The sequence below is a fragment of the Sturnira hondurensis genome, unplaced genomic scaffold, assembly GCF_014824575.4.
Source record: "Sturnira hondurensis isolate 20B ecotype Veracruz unplaced genomic scaffold, ASM1482457v3 Scaffold0004152, whole genome shotgun sequence".
Lineage (NCBI taxonomy): Eukaryota > Metazoa > Chordata > Mammalia > Chiroptera > Phyllostomidae > Sturnira > Sturnira hondurensis.
Genome location: NW_028076783.1, coordinates 7,390,560 through 7,417,972, shown reverse-complemented (window position 1 = coordinate 7,417,972; position 27,413 = coordinate 7,390,560). Strand labels below are relative to the sequence as shown.

The window sequence follows — 27,413 nt, the reverse complement described above, 5'->3', positions numbered from 1 at the left end:
ACACTGTGAGGGAATGTGTGGGAAAAGGCTGGAGACTTCAGCAAATGCGGGACCAGCTGCAGAAACCTGTGACCAAACATGAACTAAGCATGACACCCAGTGGCCAACCACCAGCACAACACACGGGAAGGATCCCCAGGATTTCCAAACCCTGGCAGCTGCTTGTGTCCAGGACGTTTGTGGGTTTGTGGGATTTTCCCAACTTCTGTGCCCCAGGACGTTTGTAATCTAGAAAGTGCTTTGTGAGGATGCACGGAGCCCACTCCCCTCTCCTCTCCTTCTTCCACCCTTCCCTGTGTCCTGGCTCCCTTCCGCCTTCCCTGCGGAGTGTGCAATCTCTCGGGTCCCACAGCTGACCAGGCGCAGGACAAGCGACGGTACTGTGGGAATAAGGAGGTCTCAGGCCGCCCCTGCGGTATGGGTCTGATGTTCTTCAGGGTGAGAGTGCACCCCCTGCAACTAAGCAGCTGAAATGGGATAAATTTAGTGGTACCGTATTATTGTCATTTGGGGCAAGGTATGAGGTGAAGTTCAAACACAATTTATGAAACCTGACATCTGCCCATCACATCCTGTTAAACTGTCTCTCAGAGGTTACCATTGGTAACAGCAATAGTAAGAGCTAGCACATATTTATCACACACACACATGCACACACACTGTCAGGCAGCAATCCTAAGTGCTTTGTTTGTATTTGCTCATTTCAGCTCATGACAGTCCTATGGGAGTCTATAAATACGGTGAGCATTTTGCAGATGACGACACTGAGGCATAGAGAGACAAATGAACACACCCCCAGTCGCAGCTAGGAAGCTGAGGGGGACACAGGCTGTGCCCCCGTGGCCATCGGTGACTTTCTGGAAGTGGGCTCTGAAACTCTTAATCACTAAGCTATGGTGCTGCCATGACCAGTGACCTCCTGGTGACCAGTCCCAAAGGCCTTTGACAGTGTTGGGTGCCCCCCACTACCCTGTGGCTGGTCCTACCCTCTCATGGGCTCCTTGGTCTCTTTGGCTGCATTCCTCTGCCCTGGAAAGGGTTCTTCCCCACCATGGCCCCATCTTCTGTATTCTTTCTCCCTTTCTCCAGGACTCATTATGGCATTTAATGGCAGGATTTAATGGCAGGATTTAATGGCAGGATTCTGGGGCTCCAGGCCCAAGGGGCTGAGTCCAGCTCTCTCACTCCTAGGTCCTCACCTCCCCCTGCAGTCTCCCCCTGGCTGCACACTGCCCCTCAGAGAGCTTTCATACCCATCACTGCCCAGACCCACCCAGACTGATAAGATGGGACCTCCAAGGTTGAACACAGTCAGTTCTGAGTGGTGCCCTCCCCTCTCCTCTCCAGGTGCCACTGGCCTGGGCCTTTTCACTAGTTTCCTGCTATAGGTCCTCCTTTGCCCATGTATGCCTCACCCAAAGCCAAGGTCAGCTTCTCAGAGAGAAGTTCCAGTCATGTCCAGTCCTTGCTCAGACACATTTAGTGGCTCCCCAGGTCAAAGACGGGCCTCGGCATGGGCACTTTTGGTCTTGTACATCGTGGCCTCTTAAACCTGTACTAGACCAGGGCCCTCCCAGTGACCTGCCTTCCAAAGGACACGAGTTGTTCCTCAACATCCCCTTGCTTTCCCACCTGTCATCTCTTCTCCCTGTGTGCATCTGTTGAAACGTCTTACATCACGCAGAACTGAACTCAAATGTCACTTTGTTTGCAGAAGTTCTCTTGATACCCTTTTCTTCCTTACAAACTCCCATTGTACCCCATGCCCCTCCAGGAGCTCAGGGGGTAATCTTTCTTGTTTAGAGTTCCTTGGGTTCCCCATTCCTGTGTAGGGAAAATGAGCTTCTGTCTACTCTCCTTACAAAAGGCAGGGCTTCAAGAGGGCTCTGCCCTTGGTCCACTCTCCTCACTGGCTCTTTCCCACAAGAGAAGGGTTTCCATTCCCGGTGTTCAGACCCTGACACCCATGGGCCACATTTTTCTGGTGTGGAGGTCTCAAGTGTCTGTGTTAGCAGCCAGATTTGCATTCCCTCTCATTCTTCCTGGGCCCAGGCTTCCTACCATTTGCTAGCCCCGTGTAGGAAGCCCAGCCCGGACAGCAGGGCAGTGCTCATGGGCTCTGTCCCTCTGTGACACGGTGATGGAGCAGGCTGTCCATCTGCACCCCAGAAGCGGCCCTCTGGACTCCAGATGGAGAAGATGCACTCAATCATCCTAGCCAGCACTGCCGCACGCATTAGGTTTTCAGCTGCCAGACATGCATGGGACTCTCACCGACTAAGCTGAATCTATAGGCCCCTGCATGTGGGGGCTTTTGGTGGGGCCTCTTGATCAGACAGGATGAGTGGCAGGGTACGAGGACACTTCCCACTTCCCAGGTGCCCAGCAGCAGCCTTTGTCCTAGGGTGGCACTCCTCTCCTTGCACAGAGGATAGCCCCTGTGGCCATCTGTCCAAAGGACTTAAACCGACCCCTTCCTCAATCACTCAGCCTGCCTGTCCTTCCTGTCACTGCCGTGTTGGCCTTGCTGGCCAGAATGTGCTGCTCTGGCCCTGTGTTCCCAGGGAACCTGAAGTTCATTTACAAACCCATTCAGAACAGGGTGGGACTCCTGAGGGAGGTGGCCCAGGCCCAGGACGAATCCAAAGGTCTCTCTGCCATACTCACATTGGGGAATAAGAATCAGGATCTATGTTCCCGGTGGGGACAAAGCCCACTTCTCCAGAGCACGTCGACCTTCCAATGAACCACTGAAGCCCAGGTATGACGAAGCCGATGATCTCGATGCTGTCTCCCCGGCAGAAGTTCAGTTCATCCTGCTCTTCCCTCTCGTAGCCCTTCCAGGCCTTACATTTCCCACTGCCTGTGGGGAGAGCACACGGGTCCCCTGAACCAGGCAGAAACAGTGGAGCTTTCCACTAGCTCTCACAGCGGACAGGGGTCCCACCCTGTCGAATACCAAGGACCAGTAAATTCTGCCCCCCAGAGAAGAAATACACAAAATGACAAAGAATTAGCTTTTCATTTTGCCAAACAAGGACATTCAATAAAAGGAACTACCAACCACTCCCACCATCATTTCATAAAAGAAAAGGTGTTTGAACACATGTAGAAAAGATAACCTCAGAATACTGGATCTCCCTTAAAACCAGATACAGTTAGTGTGCCTGGAAAACTGGAAAGCCCCCTGTGCCATCCCACTGAGGCCGATCTTCCATCATCATGGGAACACTCCCTCACGGCCGACACAGGCCCACAGAGCGGAGCAAGGTCCATTGCAGGATCTCTTCATTCCCTCCCAGCTCCTTCAGCCACTCAGTCTCCCCCACTATAAAATAGGAATAACAAGAGTACCTGTCTCTTACAAATATTAGGAAGAGTCATGTGACCGCTGCCTAGCCAACCTTCAATAAGTGTTAGCCTCATAGCACCGATGAGCAGAAAACCACTGACCCAGAGGGATCTTGAAGTCTCCACGCTGTGGTCATTGCCCAGCTTGACAAACTGCCCAGCTAAGATCTAGCCATAGTATATTTATGAGCAGTGCACTCCAGTTTGCACAGCACACCTCTGTCTGTTTTCTCAGATTCCCCAAGACCCCACAGGGTTGGTAGAGCCAGCTACCAGCATCCTCGTCTTAGAGAGCACAAAGCGGGAGGCACAGGGAGGCGCAGGATTTGCCTGAGGAACTCGGTGGCAAGGCTGGATCGCCACTGTTGGTGACTCTTCTTTCTCCTGATTCTCCTCTGATTCAGTTAACGATGTCCTATGTGCCTTGGTTTCCGTATTTGCTTTAGCTCCTCTGCTAAAACTACTAGCTTTTTTCCTGACATTTTTGGTCAAATTTCCATGGACCATGTTTTTAAGACCAGAAATTCCCACTCCTCGGTGGGCAAGCAGGACACACAGTGCGTGAACACTTGCAGTGTGGGACGCCGCACTGAGAGAGCGGCAGCGGTCGTTTGGTTCGGACCTCGGGACATTTGAAGTCAGCTCTACGCACAGCTTACTAATGAGGAATCGCAGTGCAGAGAGGGCACAGGAGCTGGCCAAGATCACACTGGTTTTCAGTTGTGGAGTCAGACTTTGAGCCAGAACAGACGTCACAGCCCTGTGTTCTAACCACAAGGCTCTACTGCCTCAGAGAGTTAAAAATCTTGTTTATGGTGAATTGTTGTTTAGATTTAATTTCCATAGTTCCTGCTATTCCTGTTTTTCTTAAATGTTATTCAGGCTTAGAACTTACAAATTTTTACTTTGTGGTGGGAGCAGGGGACTCTAGGGATAAAGATAAAAGGAATATATATTCTAGACACCTATGAAGTTTGTTATCCACTAGATACATCTATATTTTAATTATGTGTGTATATGTGTGTATTTCATTCATTTATTCAAAAATTATTTTCTACATACCCTCTATGTGCCAGGCATTTTTACTCTTCCCAAATTCAAGATTAATTTCACAAAACTCTAAGGGAAATGAAAAATGTTTGGACCAGGCAGCCTGCTTTCCCCCATACGTCTTTAAATCCCTGTGGTCCTTCCCACTCCCTAGCATCCTGCTTCCAGGCCCTGGAGCACGTGCGTGCTACCTGCTCCTGAAGCATCTCCCCTGTGGCCCTGGGGTGCAGACTCTCATTTCACAGGCAAGGAAACCCACATGCACAGACAGAAACTGGCTTCCCCACAGCCAGTCGGTAGCTGGAGTGGACAGGAATTCACATCCACCAACTCTAAACATGCAGACAAAATTCGGAGACGGAGCAATGTTTTCTCCCTAACAACACCACATATTTCCAGCTCAGCCTTACCAATCTGATCGGAGCCCATCCAATCCCTCTTTCTGGATAGGCCACAGCTTCCTGGATAATTCTTCAGGAACCATCTGTCAATGGAAGCACAAGGTTTGCAAAAGCGGGTCTCGAAAAATCAGAGCAGTGAGCAGAATGGTCCATTAAAATACCCATGGTGGTGATGAGGGTAAATGCTGTTGCTGACTTAGTGTAACGCCAGCAGGAGCTTACTAAGAACTTACTTGGGCTCGGGCACTGGGAAAGGAAAGGAGGCCAGCGTGCGGGGCCTATCGGCTGCCTCTGCTATTAATCTGTCAGTTAAATCACTAACAAAGGATCCCTTTCCCTTCTGTCCGCTTCTCTGCCACAGCCACACACAGCCCACAGCTGGGTAATGTTTATTGTCACAATGTATGAGTTCAAATATCTTCCAGCAAGGATTCTCACGTTCTAGTGTGAAAAACATCCCCTTATGTTTAAGGGGAGCTTATGAAAAATGCAGGTTCCTGGATCCAACCCCAGAAGAGTCTGAGGGCCTGGGTGGCTATGATACCCACGGTGCCCAATCCCTACACTGAAAAACACTACACTGGAGACCAGGTGGTATACTACCGCTTAGGTACCCTGCCCACCTGAAATTTAGTGTTGTCTCCAGTTTCACCAAATTGTGCAAATCTTGGTTGCTAAACAAAACAATGACAAAAGAAAAAAGCCACCCCGACTTTGTCCCCTCCGTGGCACCAAGCATGCCCAGATGTGTGGGCACGCCCGCTCCATGCAGCCCAGACCTCGGTCTGCTCTGGGCCCCTCTCCCGGGAGGCAGGTGGCTACTCACTGGTGGAAAGGGAGCGGCAGAGGTTCCAGGGCTGACACTGGCACCGGGCCCCGCTGACCCGTCACCAAGGACATGCCTTCCCACTCAGACTCGCCTTCGCCTTCGGCTGTTTTCACTGAGATTAACTCGTTCTTGCAGAGTATCAGACACTCCCCTTCCTTCTCAGCCGGCTGAGCCACAGGGCACGTGGCTCTGCAGAAGAAGTGGCCTGCAGATAATGAGAAAAGCCCTCCCAAGGAGTAGCAGGAAGTGAAGGGGATTATCACACGAGGCAACGTCTCTGTGGCCCAGACACTTTTCTTTCTGGGAGAAAAGTACACAGTTGGTCAAGGTTGGGGACAGGGAGGTATGACAAGAAGTCCTTGAGAACCCTGGGAAACTGGTACCAGGAAAGAAGCCACTAAGGGAATTCACACCAAAACAGACACCAAAACTTCTGAGCAATTTGTGAGTCTTAGGTTTATCTGGGACTTCACCTTGAAAAAGAATGAAACAAAAACCTATGAAAATATATTTTAACAGAACTTCAGTTATAATTGCAACCTCATGCTCAATCTTAGGACCAACAAAGAATGAGTTACATTGATTTGAATTAATATTTCTTCAAGTAAATTTTATAGTAACACACTAAGAAATTCTTTCCTTCTTATATTGTTTGTGTAATGCAGGCACAAACAGAATCATTTTGCAGAAGATTCAATGAAAATCTTACTCTCTAAGTGTCGATGGCGTCATCATTTGTCACTGGTCAGGTCTTTCCTGGTGAACAGATCTTCTGGGAGTTTCATATGGTTCTCTAACATACCTTTCCTCAGTCTCATGAAATCTTTTAGGTTTTGCAAGATTTGCAATTTTATTTTACAATCAAATTATATAATATGTTCAGAAAAGTGATTCTCAATCTTGGGTGCATATTGGAATTACCTGAGCAACTTTCACTATATACCAAAGCCTGGTCCCCCACTGCTGGAGATCTAACCTGCCTGGGTGAGCCCTGGCAAAAGCACCTTCTGAAAACTCCCCAACTGATTCAAACCTCAGACAATCAGTGAGACTGGCCAGCAGAGCTGTTCCTGTGATGTCAACGTGAAACTGAGAGAGATATTTGGAATAATATAACAGGTGGGTTCATTTGAGAATATTATCACATTTGAATGATTTTTGCCTCTTTTGTAGCCTGGTTATTTCAGGGACTCTGATAAGTATCCAGATAAGACCTTCATCCCCACCCCTACTCCATGCTCACCTTCCTGTGTCAGGAGTGCCAGGTATATTGTTTCCAGGTGTTTATCATCTACTGACACTTGGATCTCTGTATCCTCCACCAACCTGCAGTTGAGCCAGTACTTGTGGTCAAAGAGAAGATGCTCCAGACAAGCAGACACGTAGCCTGAGAAGTCAAGTTGACAAGGTTCCTGAGCAGCCAGAGGAGGGTGAGCAAGTTCCTGCCTAAAGTCCCCTCCCCAACTTCGATCCCCAATTTGTTCCCATTTAACTGGAATTAGAAGAGCATGAGAGGGGTAGCTTAGAAATTTCTAGAATGAATTGATTTTTGTCAGTATCTGTGGGGAAATGCAAGTCATTTTAAATGCTTTCTGCCTTGTCCAACATATTTATGGGTCTCCATGGGTGCAGAATGAAATAAGCAAACTGCACTACCTTTTCCAAACATATCTGTGGAGGAATCTTCATGATGACAATGTTGGTTCATTCCTGCCTCCCCACTAATGTGACATGAGACTCAAATTCCTGTACCCATGGTGATGCAGCGGCAGGGGTGGGGGTTCTCCATGGCTCACAGAGGAGCTGGGATTAACTTCTATGTCCCCGCTCTGACCTTCCACCTCACCCATAACCAGCAAGCTCTCCTTTGTTAAAATCAGACTAGGAACTATACAAATTGCAGAATTCTAACAATTATGGACAGTACTTTAAACATGCCAGTAAATGGAATGTTTGTATTTGTATTAAAATTTGCATTAAAATTTATATTAAAATTTTGCTCCTCTTGAGACTTCCTCTTTTCAAAAGTGGCAAAGCACGTACGTCTCTTTACACTCTGACTCTGTGTTATACCGACTCAGGCCTCGCCTATCTTCTTTAATGGTGCGCCTCGTTCTCTAGTGTTCGCACAAGTCACCTGGGGACCTTAGTGAAATACAGGTGCTGCTGGGTCAGTAGGTCTGGGGTGGGGCCTGGAGTCCACCTTTCTAACACTTGCCACGTGATGCTGGTACTGCCGGTACACGGAGCACACTTGGAAAAGTGAGGGTCTCTAATGGTCGCAGAAGGACATGTGTGGTGTAGAGAGAAGGAAATCACCATGACTATAGAGAATGTGAGTCCCTACACAAGGCTGCTTCCTGTGTCAGTCCGCACAGAGACCAGCATCTTCTGGGATGTGTACAATGTGTGTCAACTAAGTGGCCTCCTCTTGCTTTGTAACTTCCCTGTCACAAGTTACCCTCCACGGGGAAGGTAGGGGAACCACCTTCCACCTCAGCAATGCAATGCCGTACGCCCAAATCCTCCTTTACCTTCCAGAAAACCCTGCAACCAAGGTCCCTTTAGCAGATAACTCCTCCCTCTCATGCTTTGGCTCTCTCTCTCTCAGGAAAATGGAAATATAGAACTTCACTATTTTAAGTAGCTACTTTGATCTTATTCAAGACTGGTTCTTTTTTTCAAACCATCAAGTTCACATCTAACTTGGTACTTTGAATTTTAGTCTTGACCAATAACTCTTTGCCAGCTGATTGATTCTCTAATAAAGAAGTCTCTCCCTGAATACAAAGAAGTGTTACACATGGCATTTTAGAGTCATAGTCAATATCTGCTTTAGAGTTAGTTTCAGGCACTTTGTGGTTAGCTGCCCATGTTGGGGCTCTACCTCTTAATCGTCTGAGCCAGACCAGTTCCTTAATGCCAAACCCTCCAAGTTGGCTGATGTGTCCACCTGCCTGGTCTGTGTCGTACCTAAGTTCAGGTAGGTGGAAAACTTCCAGATTTCCTCCATGGTCTTGAAGGTGATGAGGAACTGGGACTTCTGGGACTGGATGCCTACCAGCCTGGCTGAGAGGTCCTGAGCGAAGAGAACAGTGAGTCAGTCTGGCATGACAGTGCCCTGTGAACCAGCTCATATCGGTACCAAACACTCGGTATGAATTTCTTGATTGTGGCATTGAGTTTCACATCGAAGACACACACAAAAAAAACAATCTAAATGCCCATCATAGGAGACTAGTTCAAATGAATTACGGTTCATCCAGACAATGGAATATTATGATATCATGCAGCCATAAAAAAGAATGGAAAAACTCTCTGTGTACTGATATAGCCTCTAAATATACTCTGCTAAAAGGAACAATGGTAGTAACCAAAAGAAAAAAAACAGGTATAGATAAGCAGTGAATGGTACCTGCTGTGTAAATAAGTTCTGTGGGGGAGAGTGGAAGATAAATCATGGAAGTCACTTTGATTGTGAATCTATGTATAATGATTATTTTTATAAAGCTGGCGAACAGAAAAAGCACACAAAAATAAAATTGGTTCACTGAGTCCTTTTTCCTACCCATGAGTATCTATGTAACTATATTAATATAAATAGCATCACATCACTCAAATTGTTTTGTCATCTTTTGTTGCTAAACAATATTTTGTGAACCATTTTCCACGTCATTGACTAATCCACATTATTTTGAATGGGTACATGTGCCATTGTTGCATTAACACAATTAATGCTTAACATTTCCTTAGGGCTAGACATTTGAGTTGTTTTAATTTTTTCAACATCGTAAACAGCACTGTGATAAGCATCCTCCACCCAAACCTTTGTACACATCCTGGACTGTGATTTCGAGAAGTGTCATTGGGAATGGAAGGATAGCACGCTTCAGTCCTGTGATGCAGGAGCCCCAGTGCCCTCTGAAGGCGGTGCCATGTACAGGCCCACAAGCAGAGCCAGAGGAGGCCTGCAAGCCCCCACCCCCTTTTTCAATGCCTTAAAAAACAGACCTGAGTCACTGCCCAAACCTGGTTTTCCCCTAGAATCCTTCTCTCTTGCTTGCCCAAGCCCCTGGAGTTGACTGTCATGAGGGACAATCAGAAAGTCCCTGTCACCCCAGGCCAGGTCCCACCATCAAAGATCAACCCCTGCAGCCCTGATCTGGGAGAAACCTGGGGAAAGAAGACACAAGGATCCGCAGGAGGAGCCAGCCCCCAGGTCAGCAAAGTGAGAGTCCTGGTGTTGCCACACCAGGCCCCAGGAGGCCCCAGCTCCTGAAGGATGAAGGTCCCAGTACTCAGGGAAGCCCTTCCAGGCAGAAATTGATTTACAGAGAATTTACTTATTGAGCCCTTCACCAAGAGTTTTACGAGCAACACCTCATTTAACTCTCATAATTACCCTGTGGAAAGAGCACAATCACAGTACTTAATCCATTCTAAAATGCACTTTCACCATTTTAACAATTTCTGAAACAAAAGATAAGGAAGTAAGACATCACAGTTAATTGGCAGCATTTATTTTCTTTCTTGGAGGTAAACAAGCTAATGGTGCATTGTATAATCAAATGGCGTTTCAGAGTTCATAGAAAATGGGATTGTGTCTATCTTGCAGTCAAGGAGACCCAAGCAGAGACAGGTTAAACGACCTGCCCAAGGTCACCCGAGAGGACTCTGTGGCGCCCTGGCTGGATCCAGCAGACTCCGGGGCTTGGCCCAGCAGACCAGCTCCTCAACTGAATGCAGCCCTTGCCCAGGATAAAAGGGACTCAAATGAAAGACAACTCTGTGCCCCCTTCAGCAGCACTGATAGTGACACTGGGACAATACAGAGAAGGTTAGCATGACCCCTGAGCACGGGTGACACGCAAACCGGTGAGCGTACCATATTTTAAAAGGAAAAGAAACAAAAAAGACACTATGATGCCAGTTAGCAACTAATGCCTCCAAGTGCCTGAATTCTAGAAATTCCAAAACAAAACCAAAAACACTCCATTGCTTGTAACTGACCTACTATGTGTGGGCCATACACCACCACCCCAGCAGGTGCCAAGCTCTCTGCCAACACCACCCCACACATGCCTTCCCACAAAGCAGAGGTCGTTTTAGTTACATGACAGGCTAACAGAGCTCGTTTCTCTTTTTATTTTTATTTTTTAATTTATTTTTATTTTTTTTATTTGCGTTGTTGTTCAAGTACAGTTTTCTGTCTTTTACTCCCATCCCAGCCCACACCCCCAGTCCTCCCCACTCTCTTTTTAATTTGTATCAAATGAGTGTGGAGATGGTAAAAATAACCAGAACATAATAGTTTGTTATATAAAGTGATAGTCTCCTTCCCCCACCTCTACTGCAACAACCTTCAACCAACTTTCACTTCCATTCTCCTGGGAAATACCTCCTAAACAGTGAACAGTTCAATCCTACTCTTCCTCTTTGGTTTACCAATTGAAGATAATATCTTCCCACTATGAAAGACCAGAAACTGGCTTATTTACCTAATTGCTGTTTCATTCTCTCATTCTAATATTTATAGTAATTAATTTTTGATCAGCAAGCTTGGTACATTTAAAAAAATGTATGCTAGTGGTTACCAGTGGCTGAGGGAAGGGGATGGATGGGCGTTATGGTCTAGTGGGTACAGAGATTTGGTGCCAGATGGTGAAAAAGTTCTGAAAATGGAGAGGGGTGATGGTCACACAACACTGTGAATGCACTTGATGCCACTGAATTGTACGCTTCAAGTGGTTAAACTTGAAAACTTCTGTTTTACACACATTTATCACAATAAAAAACAATAAAATTCAAATTCACCAAATTTAAGTGCATATACATAATGAGATAAGTATTATAATAACTCCCATCCTACAGAGGTCAACTTTCAGAAGGACACGCCACTAAGGGTGGCAGATTTGAGAAAAAGTTTCCCTGACTCTGAGACTCCAGGGGCTCCCCTGCTTCTGAGTTCCTGCCTCCGGCAGATCAGAGAATGTGTGCATTTCCTTCATTCATTTGCTCAGTCAGATGTTTTCCCAGGGCCTCCTTTGTTCCTGGCACTGTCTGAGGCGCCGGGGAGCCTACAGCAGACAGAAACACAGGCTGGGAGTCCAAACCACTCCACCGGAGCTCACCTTAAACAGTGCACGCACCTCCTGGTCCTCATTCTCCAGTGCCCAGAGCCGCCTCCTGGCCGCTTCCTGCAAGGGGCCATTTACACACCTCCTGGAGCGGCTCTTCACACTGAAGGAGAGCATCAGGTCTGCAAGGGGACAGGGGAAGGGTGAGGTTAATGCAGTGCAGGGGAAGAAAGAAAAGCACCAGTGTTTCTCATACCTAAACCCTGAGCAGGTGTGCTCATTTCTCAGAGATTGTGGATGATTTAACAATCCTCTAAACTGTCTCCCCCCAGAAAAAATGCTCAAGTCCAAATATGCTCTGGAAGTCCAAGACTCAGCATACTTGGGTTGGCTATTTCTGCTGTGAGCAAGGTTGATTCCCACGCTGCCTGGCACTAGATGATAGCGCTAACAATGTCACTAAACATCCACTAAACACATTTAGCATTAGCTGTACAGCCAGCCAGGACATGTATTTCCTCTTGTAGGTAATTTGTAAGTTTCAAACTGTTTACATATTCATGAAAATGTATTTACATATCAAATTGTAATATATAACAGATATTCTATACCTTATGCATTATACATACACACATACAGTTTGTCTCTAACTTGCTTCTTTCTGATAATGCATTTATTAATATTTGTCAGGGTAATTGGTCAATGTATTAACATCTATCTTTAATTTCTTCAAAATGCACATTCACTCATTCAATATAATGAACAGGAGCTGTTTTAAGTGCTATGATGCAGCAGAAAACGAAACAGACATGGTCCCTATTCTCATGTAGTCTGTATTCTTGGCAAATAACCAGTTCCGAACACAGTAATTTTGGAGGAAGAAGGTGCTGTTGAAAAATGCAACAGAGTAAAGAGACAGTGATGGAGCCACTGGAGGGTGGGGTAGGCCTTTGGATTGCACTGTCAGGAAACACTGATTGCACTTAGGAAGTGTATCTCACAATTGCACTTTGCCCTTGGTCTTCTTCAGACGTTAAATAGAATTACCAAACACAATGAACCAAGATGTTGGACTGGATAATCACAGAAGTCTCTCTTCTAACCTCAACTTGCCAGGGGCTTTGCGAATTCCTGAGAGACGGCCCCTATCACACTGGCCTGGGTCCACAGGGCAGCCCTGGACCCTACTTTTGAAAGGCCTGTCTTTAACCCGGAAGGCCTGAAAATGCTGTGGCTGTAGACCAGCTCCAGTATGGCATGCCCACTGACCTGACGTTGGTGTGGACTTCGGCTGGATGTTTGCTCCCTTCCATTCCTCTCTGACCTGTGTTCTAATCTCCTCCAAGCCCTCCATCCTCAGTAGTCCAGCTCCAACTCTCCACCTGGTAGGCTCTCTGCACACCAGTCTCAAGGAGGAGGGGAAGTCCAGGGCAGGCGTCACACAGACCCGGGCTAAAGGCTTAGCTCTGTTCTCGCCAGCTGTACCCCCTGAGCAGTTAATTACCTCTCTATGCTTGACTTTTCTCATTAGCAAATGGCTTTGAGAGTTCCTATCCCACAGGGGTTTTCAGAGGCTTACTAAATGAGATTATGCATGTAAAGATTTTTGTGTTCATTAAACAACATAAAGCATGCACTGTTGCCCCCCACAAATCCCCCCTCACCCCAGCAATTGCTGCTCTCCCTGCCCATATCTTGCCACACCCATGGTTAACCTTCACTTGGTGATTTCACCAAACTTGTCTCTTCTGTCCTTGCAAAACCTGATCCAAACTGCCCCTAGAATCTCTCTCCAATAGCCCCTGATGAATGACAGCCCCTTCGATGTAAATCTCCTTGCCACACATACACATGAATCCCTGGATACGGAACTCAAAAGACATGGATTTAAATAAGCAAACTGCTTTTGAGACCTAAACCAGTGAGAGCTGACACTCCAGAGCAGAGCCTCTGGGCCCACTGTGGGACCCACAGTGCCCTCTGCAACACCACGCAGAGGGGCCAGTCAAGTTTGGCATTTTGTTATTTTTTTAGTCCTTCTGAAAACCAGTTTTTATTCATGATAATATACCTGACTGATTCTGTCTTCAAATCTTTCTTATAAAGGAGAGGTTGGCAGCGGGAGCCAAGTCTCCCCTTCTCTCTCCATGACCTTCCTTAAAACAGCCTCGTGGCAGAAAACACTGAAAGACGAACAAGCTCAGCTTCAGCGGATTAAGTTTCACCTACATATTCCCCCTGTCCCCTTGCTCACTGGTCTTCGTGCACAGATAAGGGAAAATGCTGACTCCACTGTGCTCTCAAAAGAACAGATGGTGATTCAGCTTTTGACGGGATGGCCCAAGCTGACAGGCAGAGAAGCAGATTGACACAATAAAAAGAAATGAAGGGCAAGGTTTTGCTTATTGTCAGCCAAGCAGTTTGGCAGAATTTGAAATTAGAAAAAGAAAGAACCTAGTATAACACTTACACAATATCAATTTATGTGATTTATGTTCTTTGAAGCATGCATAATGTAAACCTTTTTCACAAATCTGTATTTCATCTGCTGGAGAGAAGTGTATGTTTGGAGGAGCCGGGAGCATCGCGGTTATGAACAAGCACTGGGGTTTGAATCCCTTTCTCATCACAGACTAACTGTGGCTGCGGGGAAGTCACCCCCCTCTCTGAGGCTCTCTCTGCCACCTTCAAAACGGGGAGTGTGGTGCCATCTCCCACAGATGAGCGCGTGCAGATGGAAAGAACATATGAGTCACTTAGCACTTGCTGGGCACAAGGTTTGCCCTCAACAGTGGTCCCAGTTTCTATACGACAGAAACTGAGTCTTCTGCAGGCTTATCCTCAGAGTTTCGGTACAAGGCTCACTCTGGTGCAGCTCTCTCTGAGGGCAACCCGCCCCTCGCGAGCTTCACTGAGGGCTCTTAAGGGGAAACTTGTGAGAGGCCTGTATGGAGAATAAGAATTTTCTCAGAATTTCAAAATCTTTTCCTGCTTTTGAAAGATTCACACAGATGCCCTTCTGCTCAGCCAACCCCACCTCACATGTTCAACACTTTATTCACTCATTTATTATTTGAACAAATATTTATTGAGAGCCTACTTTGTACAGGGTACTGTTAGGTACTGTATAGAGTACAAATGTGACTTCTACCTATTTATTCAACTAGACCTTTATTTATTTATCAGACTTTTTGGAGCACCAGCTATGTGCAAGTAATTCTTCGGGATACCATGTAGAGTACATAATTATTCAAAAATATCACTCCTGATCTGCAGCACCTTAAACTCTAACCAGTGATGTGCTTTTGTTAATACAGCAAATATGTGTAGAGCTCCTGATATGTGCCAGATTGTGAAGAGCTTTGGGCGTTAAACCTGAAAAGGTTTAACTTAAGCTCGTAGACAATGGAGAGTATTGGAAGATTTGCGAGCAAGTGAATGGCATTGTCAAGGTCATGCCTACAAAGATGCATTTGTCAATGGTCCTGAAAGGGATCAGAGGGAGGGAACCTGCTGATGGAACAAACAAGGAGCTTACTGCAGCATTCTACAAGCAAACCATTTTTTCAAAAACAGGGCCTGTCTTTGGTGTTTGGATACCTGGAGTCATGTTCTGTAGCGGGAAACATTTTTCCTTGTCTTTGGGTGCAGATCTAAACTCGCTCGATGAGGCTAGATCCTGGGAAGGAGTTTCTTTACCTGGAGGAGATCAAATGAAAGGCCATTTGTGAGAATGTAAGCAAGTTACAAACAGACTGCGAGTTTTTGTCCAGTGACAATTCTTCTCCAGGGCTGGCAGCATGGAAGAACTCTATCCCCATCATGTTATAATCATTTAGTAATTACCTGTTATCCAAAAAAAACTGTCATACATGCTGTCTTGATCATGCAACAGTCGGGGTATCCCTGTTTTATTAAAATAAAAACAAATTTCCACCCCCGGGGCAAGCTGAGTGCCCCGGCATAGGATGCTGAAGGGGCCTGATGCATGTGGAGCCAACAAGGTCAGCACAGACGGGACTGCAGCATGGCTCGGGGTCAGTGGGTGGGGAACAGAGGTGCTGGAGCAGAACAAGAGAGAAGGTGTCATCAGGCAGATGGCTGGGGCAAGGCTGTAACGGCCCTGGAAGGTATGATTGTCCCCAGACTGTCTTTCCTTCTGCCCACTAAATAGTATCCTGTATGGGATGCCTCTCTTGTCTCCAGCTCTCCAAAACACCCCTGTCTTTGCAGCTGTAGAATTGGTATGAGAAGTAGAAAAAAAAGAAGATTGTGGCAAAATCTAGGGTCAGGGAGGAGGCTGTTTTGATGGCGGAGCGCTGAGAAGAGAAGAGAGTGCAGCTAAAAAGCATGAGGCACAGCATGAGGCAGTAGGTGTTTTTAAAACTTAAAGGAGGTTCCACAAGCATGGCTACAGAACGTGGGCCTCCTTCACAGTGTCCCCAAAACACAAGAGAACTCAAGTCCTTAACACATTACTTTTTGTCACTCTGTCCTTTTGACCATGACACTGCTCAAGGACTATATGTAGCATGGGGTCTGAGTATAATGTTCCCTGGTCCTGGAAAGAGGCTCAGCCACTCTGACAACCACTGTTCAAGCCCCTCACTTGTTCCTCCCCGTTTCTTCACTTGTGAGATGGTGGTGGGTCGAAGCCAAGCAGGCCCACCAGGTTCACTTCCTAGACCTTTGCTGCCATTGATGCAGCCCAAGCCTGATGTGTGTCAGAAGGACCATGCTCCATCCAGTCACTGCTGGTGAGTACGGGGCCCAAATCCACACCTTGCGGCTCAGAGGCAATGCCGCCTTCTCTGCCACACAAGCAGGACTTTGCGATCCAGGTGGAGGACCTTCCACTTCTTCGTGGTGAGACAGCACTTTTTTTGTGTGTGGTGAACAGGGAGAATGAGATGGATTTGGGCTTGAATAGGCAGAGAGGGCCCACCAGCCCACAGCTCTTCATTCCGCAAGTCTCAGTAGGGTTTGGTGCTGAACGCTAAGCAGCTTAGCTGGAAAGCTGGCAGTAATAATCTCTGGTTGAACGGGATCATTTCATAGCTCTGCCCTCAGCAACCAAAAGTAACTGTAGCAAAAAGACACTGACTGCCTCGGGAATCATGAGATCGGAGGTTCAGCACAATCAGATTCTCCCTGACCTAGTTAAATGACATTGGCCAAGACATTTCATGTGTCCATATTTTGAGATTTCACTTTTACCATCCCTAAGTGAGGAACTGATCTAAAAGAGAGCTTCTCAACACTGGCTGCCTATTTGAAACAGCCAACATGCTTTTTGAAAATACCAGTGCCTAGCCTCATTTCTATGAATGCTGATTTATGAGGTTTGTTGTGCAGCTCAGCCACAGGTATTTTTTAAATTTCCGCAAATGCTTCTAATTTGACTTAGTGTGAAGAACCACGTGCTTACACTGGCCGTTCTCAAACTTTAATGTGCTGGGAATCACCTGGGGATATTGATCAAATGCAGATTCTGCCTCCATAACTGAAAGCCTGAGGTGCTGCATTTCTAATGTGGTCCCAGGACCGCACTTGGAGTGGCAGCCCGGTTCCCTGCTCCAGGACAAAGTTTGGAAACTGGTAAGCCAGAAGCCACAGGCAGAAAAAACCCACAAACATTTTTTCTTTTTCTTTTCTTTTCCCCACACAGTGAACTTTTAAAGTGTGGATGAATGGCTGACATCATTTAGAAATCAGGATGTTTTGCGTAACTTGGATGCTTGGCTTCGCTTTGAGACTGAAGATCTGCAGCCTGAAGCCCTCACTCTATGTGGCAGCCGTCAGCTGAGGCTGGGTGGTCGGGACTCCTCTGCTGAGCACTTGCCCTCCGGCCACCACGGTCCCCACACAGACAGGCCACTCATTCACACTCTGCCTTGGCTAGGTCGGAGAGTGCGTGCCTGCTGTAGGGCTGCATGAGCAGGCAGCCTGAGGACGATGAGGACCCACGAGGTGAGTCCCCCCTGAAGAAGGAAGTCCAGGAGGATGGCCCTGGTTGTAGGGGGTGGAGAGGGAGGAGTGCACGGCTCATAAAGATGTGTGAGGTGCAGAGCAGAAAATCACAGAGTTTTCACACAATATGCTGGTTTTCTAAAAGATATCTGTACAAAAAAACTTGTAGAAAAATACAGAATATCTGCATGACTTGAAGTAGCCAGTGATTTCCTAAATAGGATGGAAAGAGCACTACTCATAAAATAAATAATGGATAAATTACAATCCATTAAAATTAGAAACTGTGTTAATCAAAAGACAATTAAGACAGTGAAAGTTAAGTGACAGAGTAGAAGTAAATATAGACAATATGTACATTCATCAAAGAGCTCGAATCTAGAATACACAAAGAATATTAACAGATCTTTAATGAGTATGGAACCTTCTAGAATATTGGGCAACAGGCTTGAATAGGCATTTTATCAAAGACAATATCTACATGGCCAATGAATACGTAAAAACTCTTTCAAGCTCATCAGGGAAGTAAAAGTTACAGTCACAATGAAACACCACTACGTAGCTTAAATGAAAAAGGCAGATAAAGCCAAGTGTTTGCAAGGATACACAGACACTCGAACTCCATATATGGCAAGTGTGAGAATAAGTTTTGAAAATTTTCACTTTGGAAAATTGTTGACAGTATCAGTTCAAGCTGAACATATCCATATATACATATGCATAATATTCAGCAATTCCACTCCTAGGTATACATCCAAAATAGCACGTACATATGTTCACCAAAATGCATCTACTGAAATATTCAGAGCAGCAGTGTCAATAACAGACAAAAACTGGTGATGATGCAAATGTCCATCTACACTACAATGGGTAAGTGAAAGGTCTGCGTACAATAAATACAATGCAGCAATGAGAATAAATGAGTTACCGCCCCAGAGAGCAGTGCAGATGGACATGCTCCTCTTGTGAAAACACAACACACTGCGTACATCTAGTTTCATGCACAGATCTTCATGAATGGTAAATTTTAATGACAGGATGAGTGTAAAAGTATTCCCACCACCTTTCTCTACCTCAGAATATCTTGGAGGCTGGAGAAGTGCATTTTTAATGAGCACTTGGGGCGTTTCTCTGGTCCCCGAGAACGCACAGACAGAGCCAATGCAGCAGATGCCTTGGGACGCACGAGCCAGGAGCCAGCTCCTTGAGAAACAGTAAGGGGTCTGGAACATGACATTGACCTTTATGACAGGAAGTGCACTTAATAGTTGCACAGGATTTACAGTTTACCAAGCTTTTTCACACAGAATTATAGTTAGACACGAAAGAATTTCAAGACTTGAGCTGGGCTTTGAGAAAGAACCAGGCACTATTGAAGGCAACAAAAAAACTATCATGTAGAAATAAAGTACTTTAGGAAACATATATGATTTTTTTTAATGACTAAAAGGAAATAACCCAAAAGGTCCATGGTGGCAATTGCTGAGTCATTTTGAATGACTTTCCCATACTTTTGTCTACTTTCCAAGCATTCTGCAATGGGCACACTAGAGGCAGGTGAAGAAGTGTCTAGGAACAAAGGGTCTGTAACCAGTTGGTCCAGGATGGGAACCCGGCATCTTCTTTAGCCATGTGACCTATGTGAACCAGGCTATGTGGTTCAGATGGGGCTGACTCCATTCATCCCTGGCAGCAAAAGTGGTCACATGACTGAAGCAAAAGTGAATCACATTATGCTGTGCCACAGCCTTATAACCAAATTAAACCAATGAAAAGTAGTCATAGGATGCTCATCAGCACTCTTAGAGAAGAGCGGATTTCTTCCCCTGGACTTGAAGCTGTGAACATGACAGCCTGGAGCTGTGGGGCCCAGCTGCAGAGAGACGCCTGCCTGAGCTTGAGGCCAACCCAGTACAAACAGAGCCCCGGAAAGATAACTTCCTCATAACATCATGGATTTCTTGATCAAGCTACACCTGAAGCAAATAACCTCTGGACTTTTCATGTATGGGTCAATAAATTACTCTCTAGAAGCTAGTTGCTTTGTTATTATTTTTGGTTAGAAAAGGTTACTGACTTAATTCAGAAAACCCTGAGATTTATTTAAAAGCTGTCAAACTTCTTTCCAAAGTGGCTGTACCATTTTGCACTCCCATTAGCTACGTATGAGAGTTCCAGTTGCTCCACATCCTCACCAATACTGACGAGCACTGGTCTTTTTCATTTTAGCTACTCTATAGGTGCAGTTTTATTTCACTGTTTTAATGTGTATTTCCCTAATAACTACTGGTGCTGCACATTTTTTCATGTGCTTGTTTGCCATTTCCGTACTTTCTGAATGAAAGTGTCTATACAAACATTTTGCTCCATTTTAATTGGGTAATAATTACAGAAAATGAATGTTAGAAGAGATCACTCAGTTTCACCTCTGATTTTACTGCTTCTGAGCCTGAGCCCCAGAGAGTGATAGTGACTTATCCAAGGTCACACAGAAAGTCAGCCACAGAGTGCAGGTGTAGGTAGACCTTGCTGTTTCTACCACATTACCCTGAGCTCAAAAATCTGATCTCCAAAGTCTCTGATCCGGGAAACATGTAACTCACAGAAACTCGCTGCAAATGAGAACCCACTCCCATTCCTCCTCTGTCTCTCCTCCCCCACCCTCAACTTTAAGGAAAAAACTAAATAGTAAACATTTCCCTGTATGACTTTTTTCTCTACTCACATATTTTTCTTCCTCCTCTGACCTGACAAGCATACAATCAGCAATTTTATGATGTAAGCCCCAGTCCTTATAGGCACAAAGGTCAGATTAGAGCTATGGCCACATAGGTGTAGCTTAGATAATAATGGTGAGTAGGGGGAGTGAGTTGCATACTGATAGAATTTTGCTCAAGTTTTTAAATCTTCAAAATTGCTTTTTGCAATGAATATGCAAAAATGTAAAAAAGCAAAAAAACCGCTGAATTCATAAAAGTGATTAGCTTTGGGGAGCAAAAAGGGGAATGTGATTGGGAAAACTACAAGGGGACCCTAATTGTATCTGCAATGTTTCTTTTTTTCAATAAGTATGAGAAAGATTAAAAAGGTCTGAAGCTAATATGGCATAAAGTAAAAACTTACTAAAGCTAGATGGTGGGCTTATTGTTCTAATATTCTCTATCATCAGGATGTTCAAAGTGCCTCACAAGTTTTTTAAAGTCCAAATGTGAAGCATCATTTACTTCTGTCGGCATTCACCTTTGGTCTCCTATTATCATACTGATGATCACTACTGACCACAAACGTTGAAAAGGAAGATAGAAAAACTAACAATCAATATAGGCAAATGTATCTCTCTCACATCCACTGTTTAAAGGTATATATATCTGCCAAACTCCTTCAAGAATGTGTTGAAGATAAGGGGAAAGTGCTAGGAGGTTTTGGACCCACAAACTTGGACATGGCTTGCTTTGTAATCCTAAGTGAGCAACTGTAGTTTACTAAACAATGGCAAGAACACTGAAGGGTCCCAGAAGTCAGAATTGATGGCAATTGACCAGAAACTCACCCTCTCACCATGTGCAATCAGGAGGTTTATATGAGCAAATGAGGGACATCACAAGAAACATATGTTGCAGGCAGCATCCAGGCATGAGAAGGTGGCATGCCTGTGGCCATCAGGACCAACACTAGTCATCATGTCACACAGCAGCAAACCAGTTGGGCGGCTGTCCAGGGCTCAGTTCTGTCAAGAACCTTCCCCTTTGCTGCTCCCTTTCCCCTGGGCACTGCTGGTCCTCGGCGTTTACTCCCACTCAAGCAGACACAATGGCAGAGGCAGCCAAAGAAACACAGCACAGAGCCTGCTCCGGAGCATCCATGCACGAGGAAGAAGCAATGCCGGGCGCTCCTTACTCGCTACAGATAACACAGCCCACAGTCACTGAGGGGCTGTCTGAAGCCAGACCCTGTGCTCCATCCATGAGATGAATTATCCCACTTAAGACACACAAATGCTCCAAGTAATAGATACTACCATTTGATGCAGTTTATAGACAGGAAAACGGAGGTCTGAAGAATAGAGTGAAGAAATACAATGAAGAGTCAAGATGCTAAACTACTAAAATCAAGTAGGTTGAGGTATGGGGAAGCAATCCTGTTCTTCTTTTCATGAGCCCAGGAACCTAAACCTTTGATCTTTACAGTCTTGTGTCGATACATGGTATCCATCAAGCCTCTAGATAGCCCCCCAGTCACCCCTAAAGGACTAAGGAGAGAACGTTCACACAGCCAGACCACCTGACATCCGTCACCCAGGCCACTGGGCACCTAGAGGATTTCCATCGCAGACCAACCTAGAGGCTGAGAACACAGGCCTGATTCTTCTCCAGAACATAACCCTCACTGTAAGAAGCCTCAGCTTTTCTTTCTTCTTCCAACCACTCTGGGTATCACATAGTTGTGTTTTTAGTTTGGAAACCCTAAGGCCCTCAAATAAATCTTTATCTTTTACTTCTAGCCACAGCCTCCTGTTGCATTTATGCTCATTCAACAGGTTCAAAAAATATAAGAGACTTGCCCAACATCACATGATTATGAAGTCGTTCCAAGATGGTCTCCTATTTCGTTCCATTTTTCTAGGACAAATAAAAGCACCTAGAAGGTGATGTTTATGTCAACTGGCCTCAGACCTACAACACTTCCATCAACCGCCCTAGGAAGAGGCCCTGGCAAGGATGGGGGACAATATGAAATGATGTCATTGAAAAGCCTCAACAGAAATAAATAGCAAGCTGACTCTCGGTGAAAAAGTGAATCTAGGATGCCCACCAATTATTAATAACAAAGTCAGGAAAACCAATAAAATAACTGAATGATAGTATTGAAGAACTTGGAGGATGTTTATTCGATATTTGTTTGTTCGTCTGAGCTACATAATGCCCTTCCATGAAATTCTGGTTGAAAGACAAGATCTGAAGCTAAAGGTCAGGAGGAGGGGTCCCGAGAAACTTGCACAGGCCAAGTTTGTGCGCCCCTCATTTTATAGATGAGCAAACGGAAGCCTGGGGAGAGAGCATGATGTGCTAAGGCCATAGAAATGTAATTAATGTGGCTAATGTTTATTGTGCTTAATTAACTGTGTACCAGGTTGTTTTAAGTGTTGCACGTGTAGTCTTAATCCCCACCACAACCCTAGGAGGAAGACACAATGATATCATAAGATCTACAGATGAGAACACTGAACCACAGAGAGGTTTGTTAGGTCTGACTTCAAATTGCCCAATGCAAGTCAAAGAACCAAGATCACACCCAGGCATTCTGGCCGTAAAGGCCAGGTGATGAACGGTGATGATGCCTGCCTTGGTAGCCTCATCTGCAGGTTTGCTTATACTTTCTCAGCCTGGGGTGGCCTTAATCTGGGAGCTTCACCCCGCTAGAGGTGCCAAGGGCCTAGGCTAGAACTTCAAGAAAAGGAAGCAGAACATGGCTACTTCCCATTCACCTTGACATTGCTGAGCCCAGCTGGCAAGACTCCCAGGGGAAATCCTCTGTCAGAGACTGGAAAGCCTGGCCTAGGGGCTCTCCTGGGCTCCTCCTCTGAGGAACCACGGCAGTGCTCCAGGCAGACACGGTGCTAACTTGGGTTGGGAATGGCTCCTTGGTATGATGCTCTTCTAGCTCCTCACTGGTCTCAATTCAACCACCCCCACCCCCAAAGCCGCCACTCACCCTGATAAACGACATTTGTGAGACCACAGGGCCTCACCCTGGTCCTGGTCTGAAGAGAAGCAAGGAGCTTGCATTAGGGTGACCCACCATCCTGGTGTCCTGGGACTGTCCCAATTTTAGCCTTGATTGCATCCAGGGAAACCCCCCGTCCCAGGCAAACCAGGATGGTTGGTCACCCAATGTCGGGTCTCAGTGGCTTGACAGTGTCTTAGAGCAACAACTCTCTGTGGTCTCAACCTGACATACCGAAACAATACATCACACGGTAATAGGCAGGAGGCAGGAAACTGCCTGTTTTTCTTCAGTAACAGCAACCCTGACGAACGTAGGGTTTGAGGGACGGAGGCCAATTTTCTGACCACCCATGGGCCCCAGAGGAACTCACAGCCTGAGCTCTTTTCCTGACCTAGAGAATCTTGGGAAGAAAGGAAGGAAGGGCTTAGTCACACCCTGAGAGTGGCAGCCAAAAACAGCACTGGCTCCTCACAGAGCCAGCTCACAGCCTCTCTCTTCAGGAAAGGTAGAGGCTTCCCAGTCTTCGCACTCTCTTCACAAAGCCAGAATGGCAAGTACTGACAGAGGGAGGGAGTGGGGAGCCAGAAGGCACAGCCATCTCCCCGTTCTTTAGAAGAGCAGCTTCCCCAACCCAGCAGACCCCCAAGCCTTCACTGGACCACCCACCTCAGCCAAGACACAGGCCGGGCCCCCCCAGGAAACTCACCTGGGCCCCAGGACAGAGTCGGCTCCCTGGGGATGCAGAAGCAGCCACCCATGTGTTCACCATCCTCCTGGGGCCGAGGACCCTGGGAACACCAGCCAGAAGAGCACAGGGAGGGGACAGCCTCCCCACGGTGTTCCTCCTCCCGCCTCCACCCCAGCACACGAGGGACCAAGGCCCCGGCTCAGTGCACAATGCAGCCTTTGATATCCTGGCTGCAGCAGGAGGCCCAGGGAGGATGGGAGGGGCTGCCTGTCCCTCAGGCCCCATCGCCCTCGCCCTCGCACTGCCAGGCCTCTGCCTGGGAGCAGAGCTCCTCCCTGACTCTCTACAGATTGCTTCATGCCTAGCAGGCTGTGGCACATTCCTGGCATTCTAAGACTGAGATACACAGTTCGGTTCCTGCGGGGGAGGCAAGGGTGGAGGAGAAGGGCAGAGAGCACCCCAGGAACCAGGCTGCTGGTCTTGCTCCCTCCTGGACCGACTTGGCCTGCACTGAATTGTCTGCCTCAGGAAAGGGATTCCCCACCCAGGCTCTCTGCAAACACCGGTCTTGGCTATCCTCGTGAAACTGAAGTGGGAGCTTTGGGCAAGGCATTTCACCTCCACCCCAGCGGCATCAATGAGCCAACAGCCTGCTGGGAAAGGTGCCACACCCCAGCCCTGGCGCCCAAGGCCTTGGTCAGAGGGAATCTGGGAAGTCGCCTGATGTAGGCTAGCATCTCACAGGTGAGAAGGTGGAGGACCAGGTATGTGAAGGCTACAAGTATGCACAAAATACTGGTCACACAGACCAACCTCTTCTCCATTTTGGAAAGTCAACAGAGCAGGGCAATGCAACTGACTCAGTGTGGCTGAGTCTCAGCAAACCTCCCCTGACATCGCCCAAAGGAAACGGAGAAAATAGGGCTGACCGCCAGCCAGGTTGGACAGGGGCACGGGTGATCTAACAACCACACGCAAGGATCACTCATCCCTTAGTGTTTGTTTAATGCCAAGAGCAAAGGTCAGTGGTGAGTGGTCTAAAGAGTGAGGAGACGCAGACCAAGAGAAAGCAGGGTCCTGACCACTGGCGGGATGGACTTGAGGTCCCTCTCACAAGCACTTGAAGGAGGGAGGTGGCCAGGTGAAGTCAAATTCTGGAAGTAGGACTGGGGTGACAATGTGAAGGATGACGTGGGGGTCAATCTCACTGGAGTGGTCCAGAGTGTCCACCTCATACACCAGCACAAACCCAGGGGACAGCATCTCAACCTCATGTCTGAAGTCTGGCTCCAGGTGCAGACTGACTCAGCCTGACTCCCAGCTCCTACAGAGCAGGCACTCAGTGCACACACCTCACTTAAATCCCATGGGGTTGGCATCGTTGTCCCTGCTTGTAAGGGAGGAAGCTGACGAGCAGGGCTGTGTAACTCGTCTCAGGCCCTACCATGTAGGACTGTCAGATTCAGGACCCGCTAGCGGTGGCAGGTTACAGGTTCTTTTCTGCTTACAGGTTCTTGCCACGAACACACGGAGGGAGGACTAGGCTGGGGCGGGGGCGGGGGGTGCAGGAGGCACAGGGTCTCCTATCACACTGCCACCAGGCAGGATGTTTGAAGTGTCCACTTCCCATAAGGTGTCCCATGCCTTTCTCCTCACCAAAGTATAGGCTAAGTATGAATTAGGATGTTTTCTTGGGCCCAAGATAAAAGGGCAAGGGTTTCTTCAGAAAGCAACCACCTAAAACTCAGGGAGGTACGTGACAATCAGACAGAAGAGAAACCATGGTCTAACTTGCAGAGGACAGCAAATCTCAGACTTGCCATTTCCCCTTTACTTGCCTGCACACTATTGTTATACAGGCGCAGTAATGGAGATCAGAAATTGTAAATGACAGAGACCAACCAATGGAAGGTCATCTGTCATAAATGACACCCTGGAGCAATGGACTAAGACAGATATTTTGTCAAATCTGAAATGGATGGTCCATTCTGGATAAAGTCATTGCTTCTCCTGAGATACAAGAAATTAGTGCTGTTCTGCTCTGGGTAGCTCAGATGAGTTGAGCAGATCAAAGAGCTTTTCATACAGAGACAGCAGCATGTCCAAAGGCCCTGAGGCAGACAGAGGCACTCGATCAGGGGGCAAAGGTATGAAGGTTACCAAGAAGGCCACACATGCACAGCCTGAGGCTGGAACATGCATGGCATGTTAAAGGAAAAGCATGTATGATTGGAACCTAGGAGGCAGGACACAGTACAGAGATGAGGTCAGAGAAAGCAGCAGGAGGTCAGGTTGTATAGGACTTCAGCTTTTACTCTGAGTCAGATGGGAGCCAATGGGGAACATGAAATGGAGGGGTCACGTGACTGGCCTGGAGTCTCAAAGGGTCACCCTGGCTGCTCCCTGGACCATAGGCTACAACTGGGATTCCAGGTGTGCAGCAACTGTAACGTCCAGGAGAGAGGAGATGATCGCTCTAACAGGGGTGATGTCAGTGGGAGTGGTCATGGCAGCTTAGGTATCGAACGTATTTTCCAATGAAGAGTATCTTGGTCCGGGTTCTCCAGAGAAGCAGAACCAACAGAATATACTCGTATGTCTGTGGTGCAAGGGCACCGCCCATTCTAAAGAGAAGCCCCTGCTAGGCTTCAGGCAATGAGGAATATGCTGGAATATTCCCTGGACCCTGGCATGTGACTAGAGAGTCTGATTTGTCACGGAAAATGACAAAATCATTACCCAGACATTCATATTTTCAAACTAACTCTGAATGTCTTCCCAAGCACTGTGGTGAGCCAACACTCCAGGGCAGACAAATGTGCCTGCCGGCCAGATTCGGCCCAAGAGCAGCCTGCTTCCCACTTCAGGTATAAAATTGGATTGTTTTCCTTGGAAAAATTTACAATCTTCTTGAAAAAATAAAATACGTTCTTGGGCACTATAATTCAAAAGAAAAACTAAAACACCATGTTATGGGTGGAATTGTGCCCCCGCAAGATAATATATTGAAGACTTAATACCCAGTGCCCCTGAATGTGACTCTATTTAAAAATAGAGTTGTATGTAATTACATTAAAATAAGTTCATACTGGAGTCAGGCAGGCCCCTAAACCAATATGACATGTCCTTATTTTTTTTTTAAAAAAACACCTTATGAAGAGATACAGACACACAGAAGAAGCTCATTTGACAGTGAAGGGAGAGGAGACCGGAATGAGGTGGCTGTGAGCCAGACTGCCTACGAACCCTCAGAGGCTGGGGAGACGCAAGGAAGGCTCCTGCCTAGGTGTCATAGGGAGTGTGGCCACGCACACACACCT

General features: G+C 46.8%; 1 protein-coding gene and 1 non-coding gene across 3 annotated transcripts in view; one reads left to right on the top strand and one right to left on the bottom strand.

Annotated features, from left to right (window-relative positions):
• The window catches only part of SH3TC2 (SH3 domain and tetratricopeptide repeats 2), a 43,963-nt gene extending 19,648 nt beyond the window's left edge, over positions 1-24,315 (bottom strand). Inside the window, exons 1-8 of one of the 2 annotated variants that reach the window (XM_037044965.1) lie at positions 24,112-24,315; positions 15,309-15,407; positions 11,763-11,890; positions 8,605-8,710; positions 6,875-7,018; positions 5,629-5,857; positions 4,812-4,885; positions 2,668-2,863 (exon numbers count right to left, since the gene is read on the bottom strand). In XM_037044965.1, coding sequence (XP_036900860.1) covers positions 2,668-2,863; positions 4,812-4,885; positions 5,629-5,857; positions 6,875-7,018; positions 8,605-8,710; positions 11,763-11,890; positions 15,309-15,407; positions 24,112-24,163 — 1,028 coding nt within the window. In that variant the 5' untranslated portion in view covers positions 24,164-24,315. The remainder of the gene's footprint in view (positions 1-2,667; positions 2,864-4,811; positions 4,886-5,628; positions 5,858-6,874; positions 7,019-8,604; positions 8,711-11,762; positions 11,891-15,308; positions 15,408-24,111) is intronic. The other variant, XM_037044966.1, reaches the window with a different exon arrangement.
• LOC118986236 (U6 spliceosomal RNA) lies at positions 10,420-10,525 on the top strand. The gene has a single exon (XR_005066335.1). It is a non-coding gene; the product is annotated as a U6 spliceosomal RNA (small nuclear RNA).
• Positions 24,316-27,413: the final 3,098 nt, after the last annotated feature.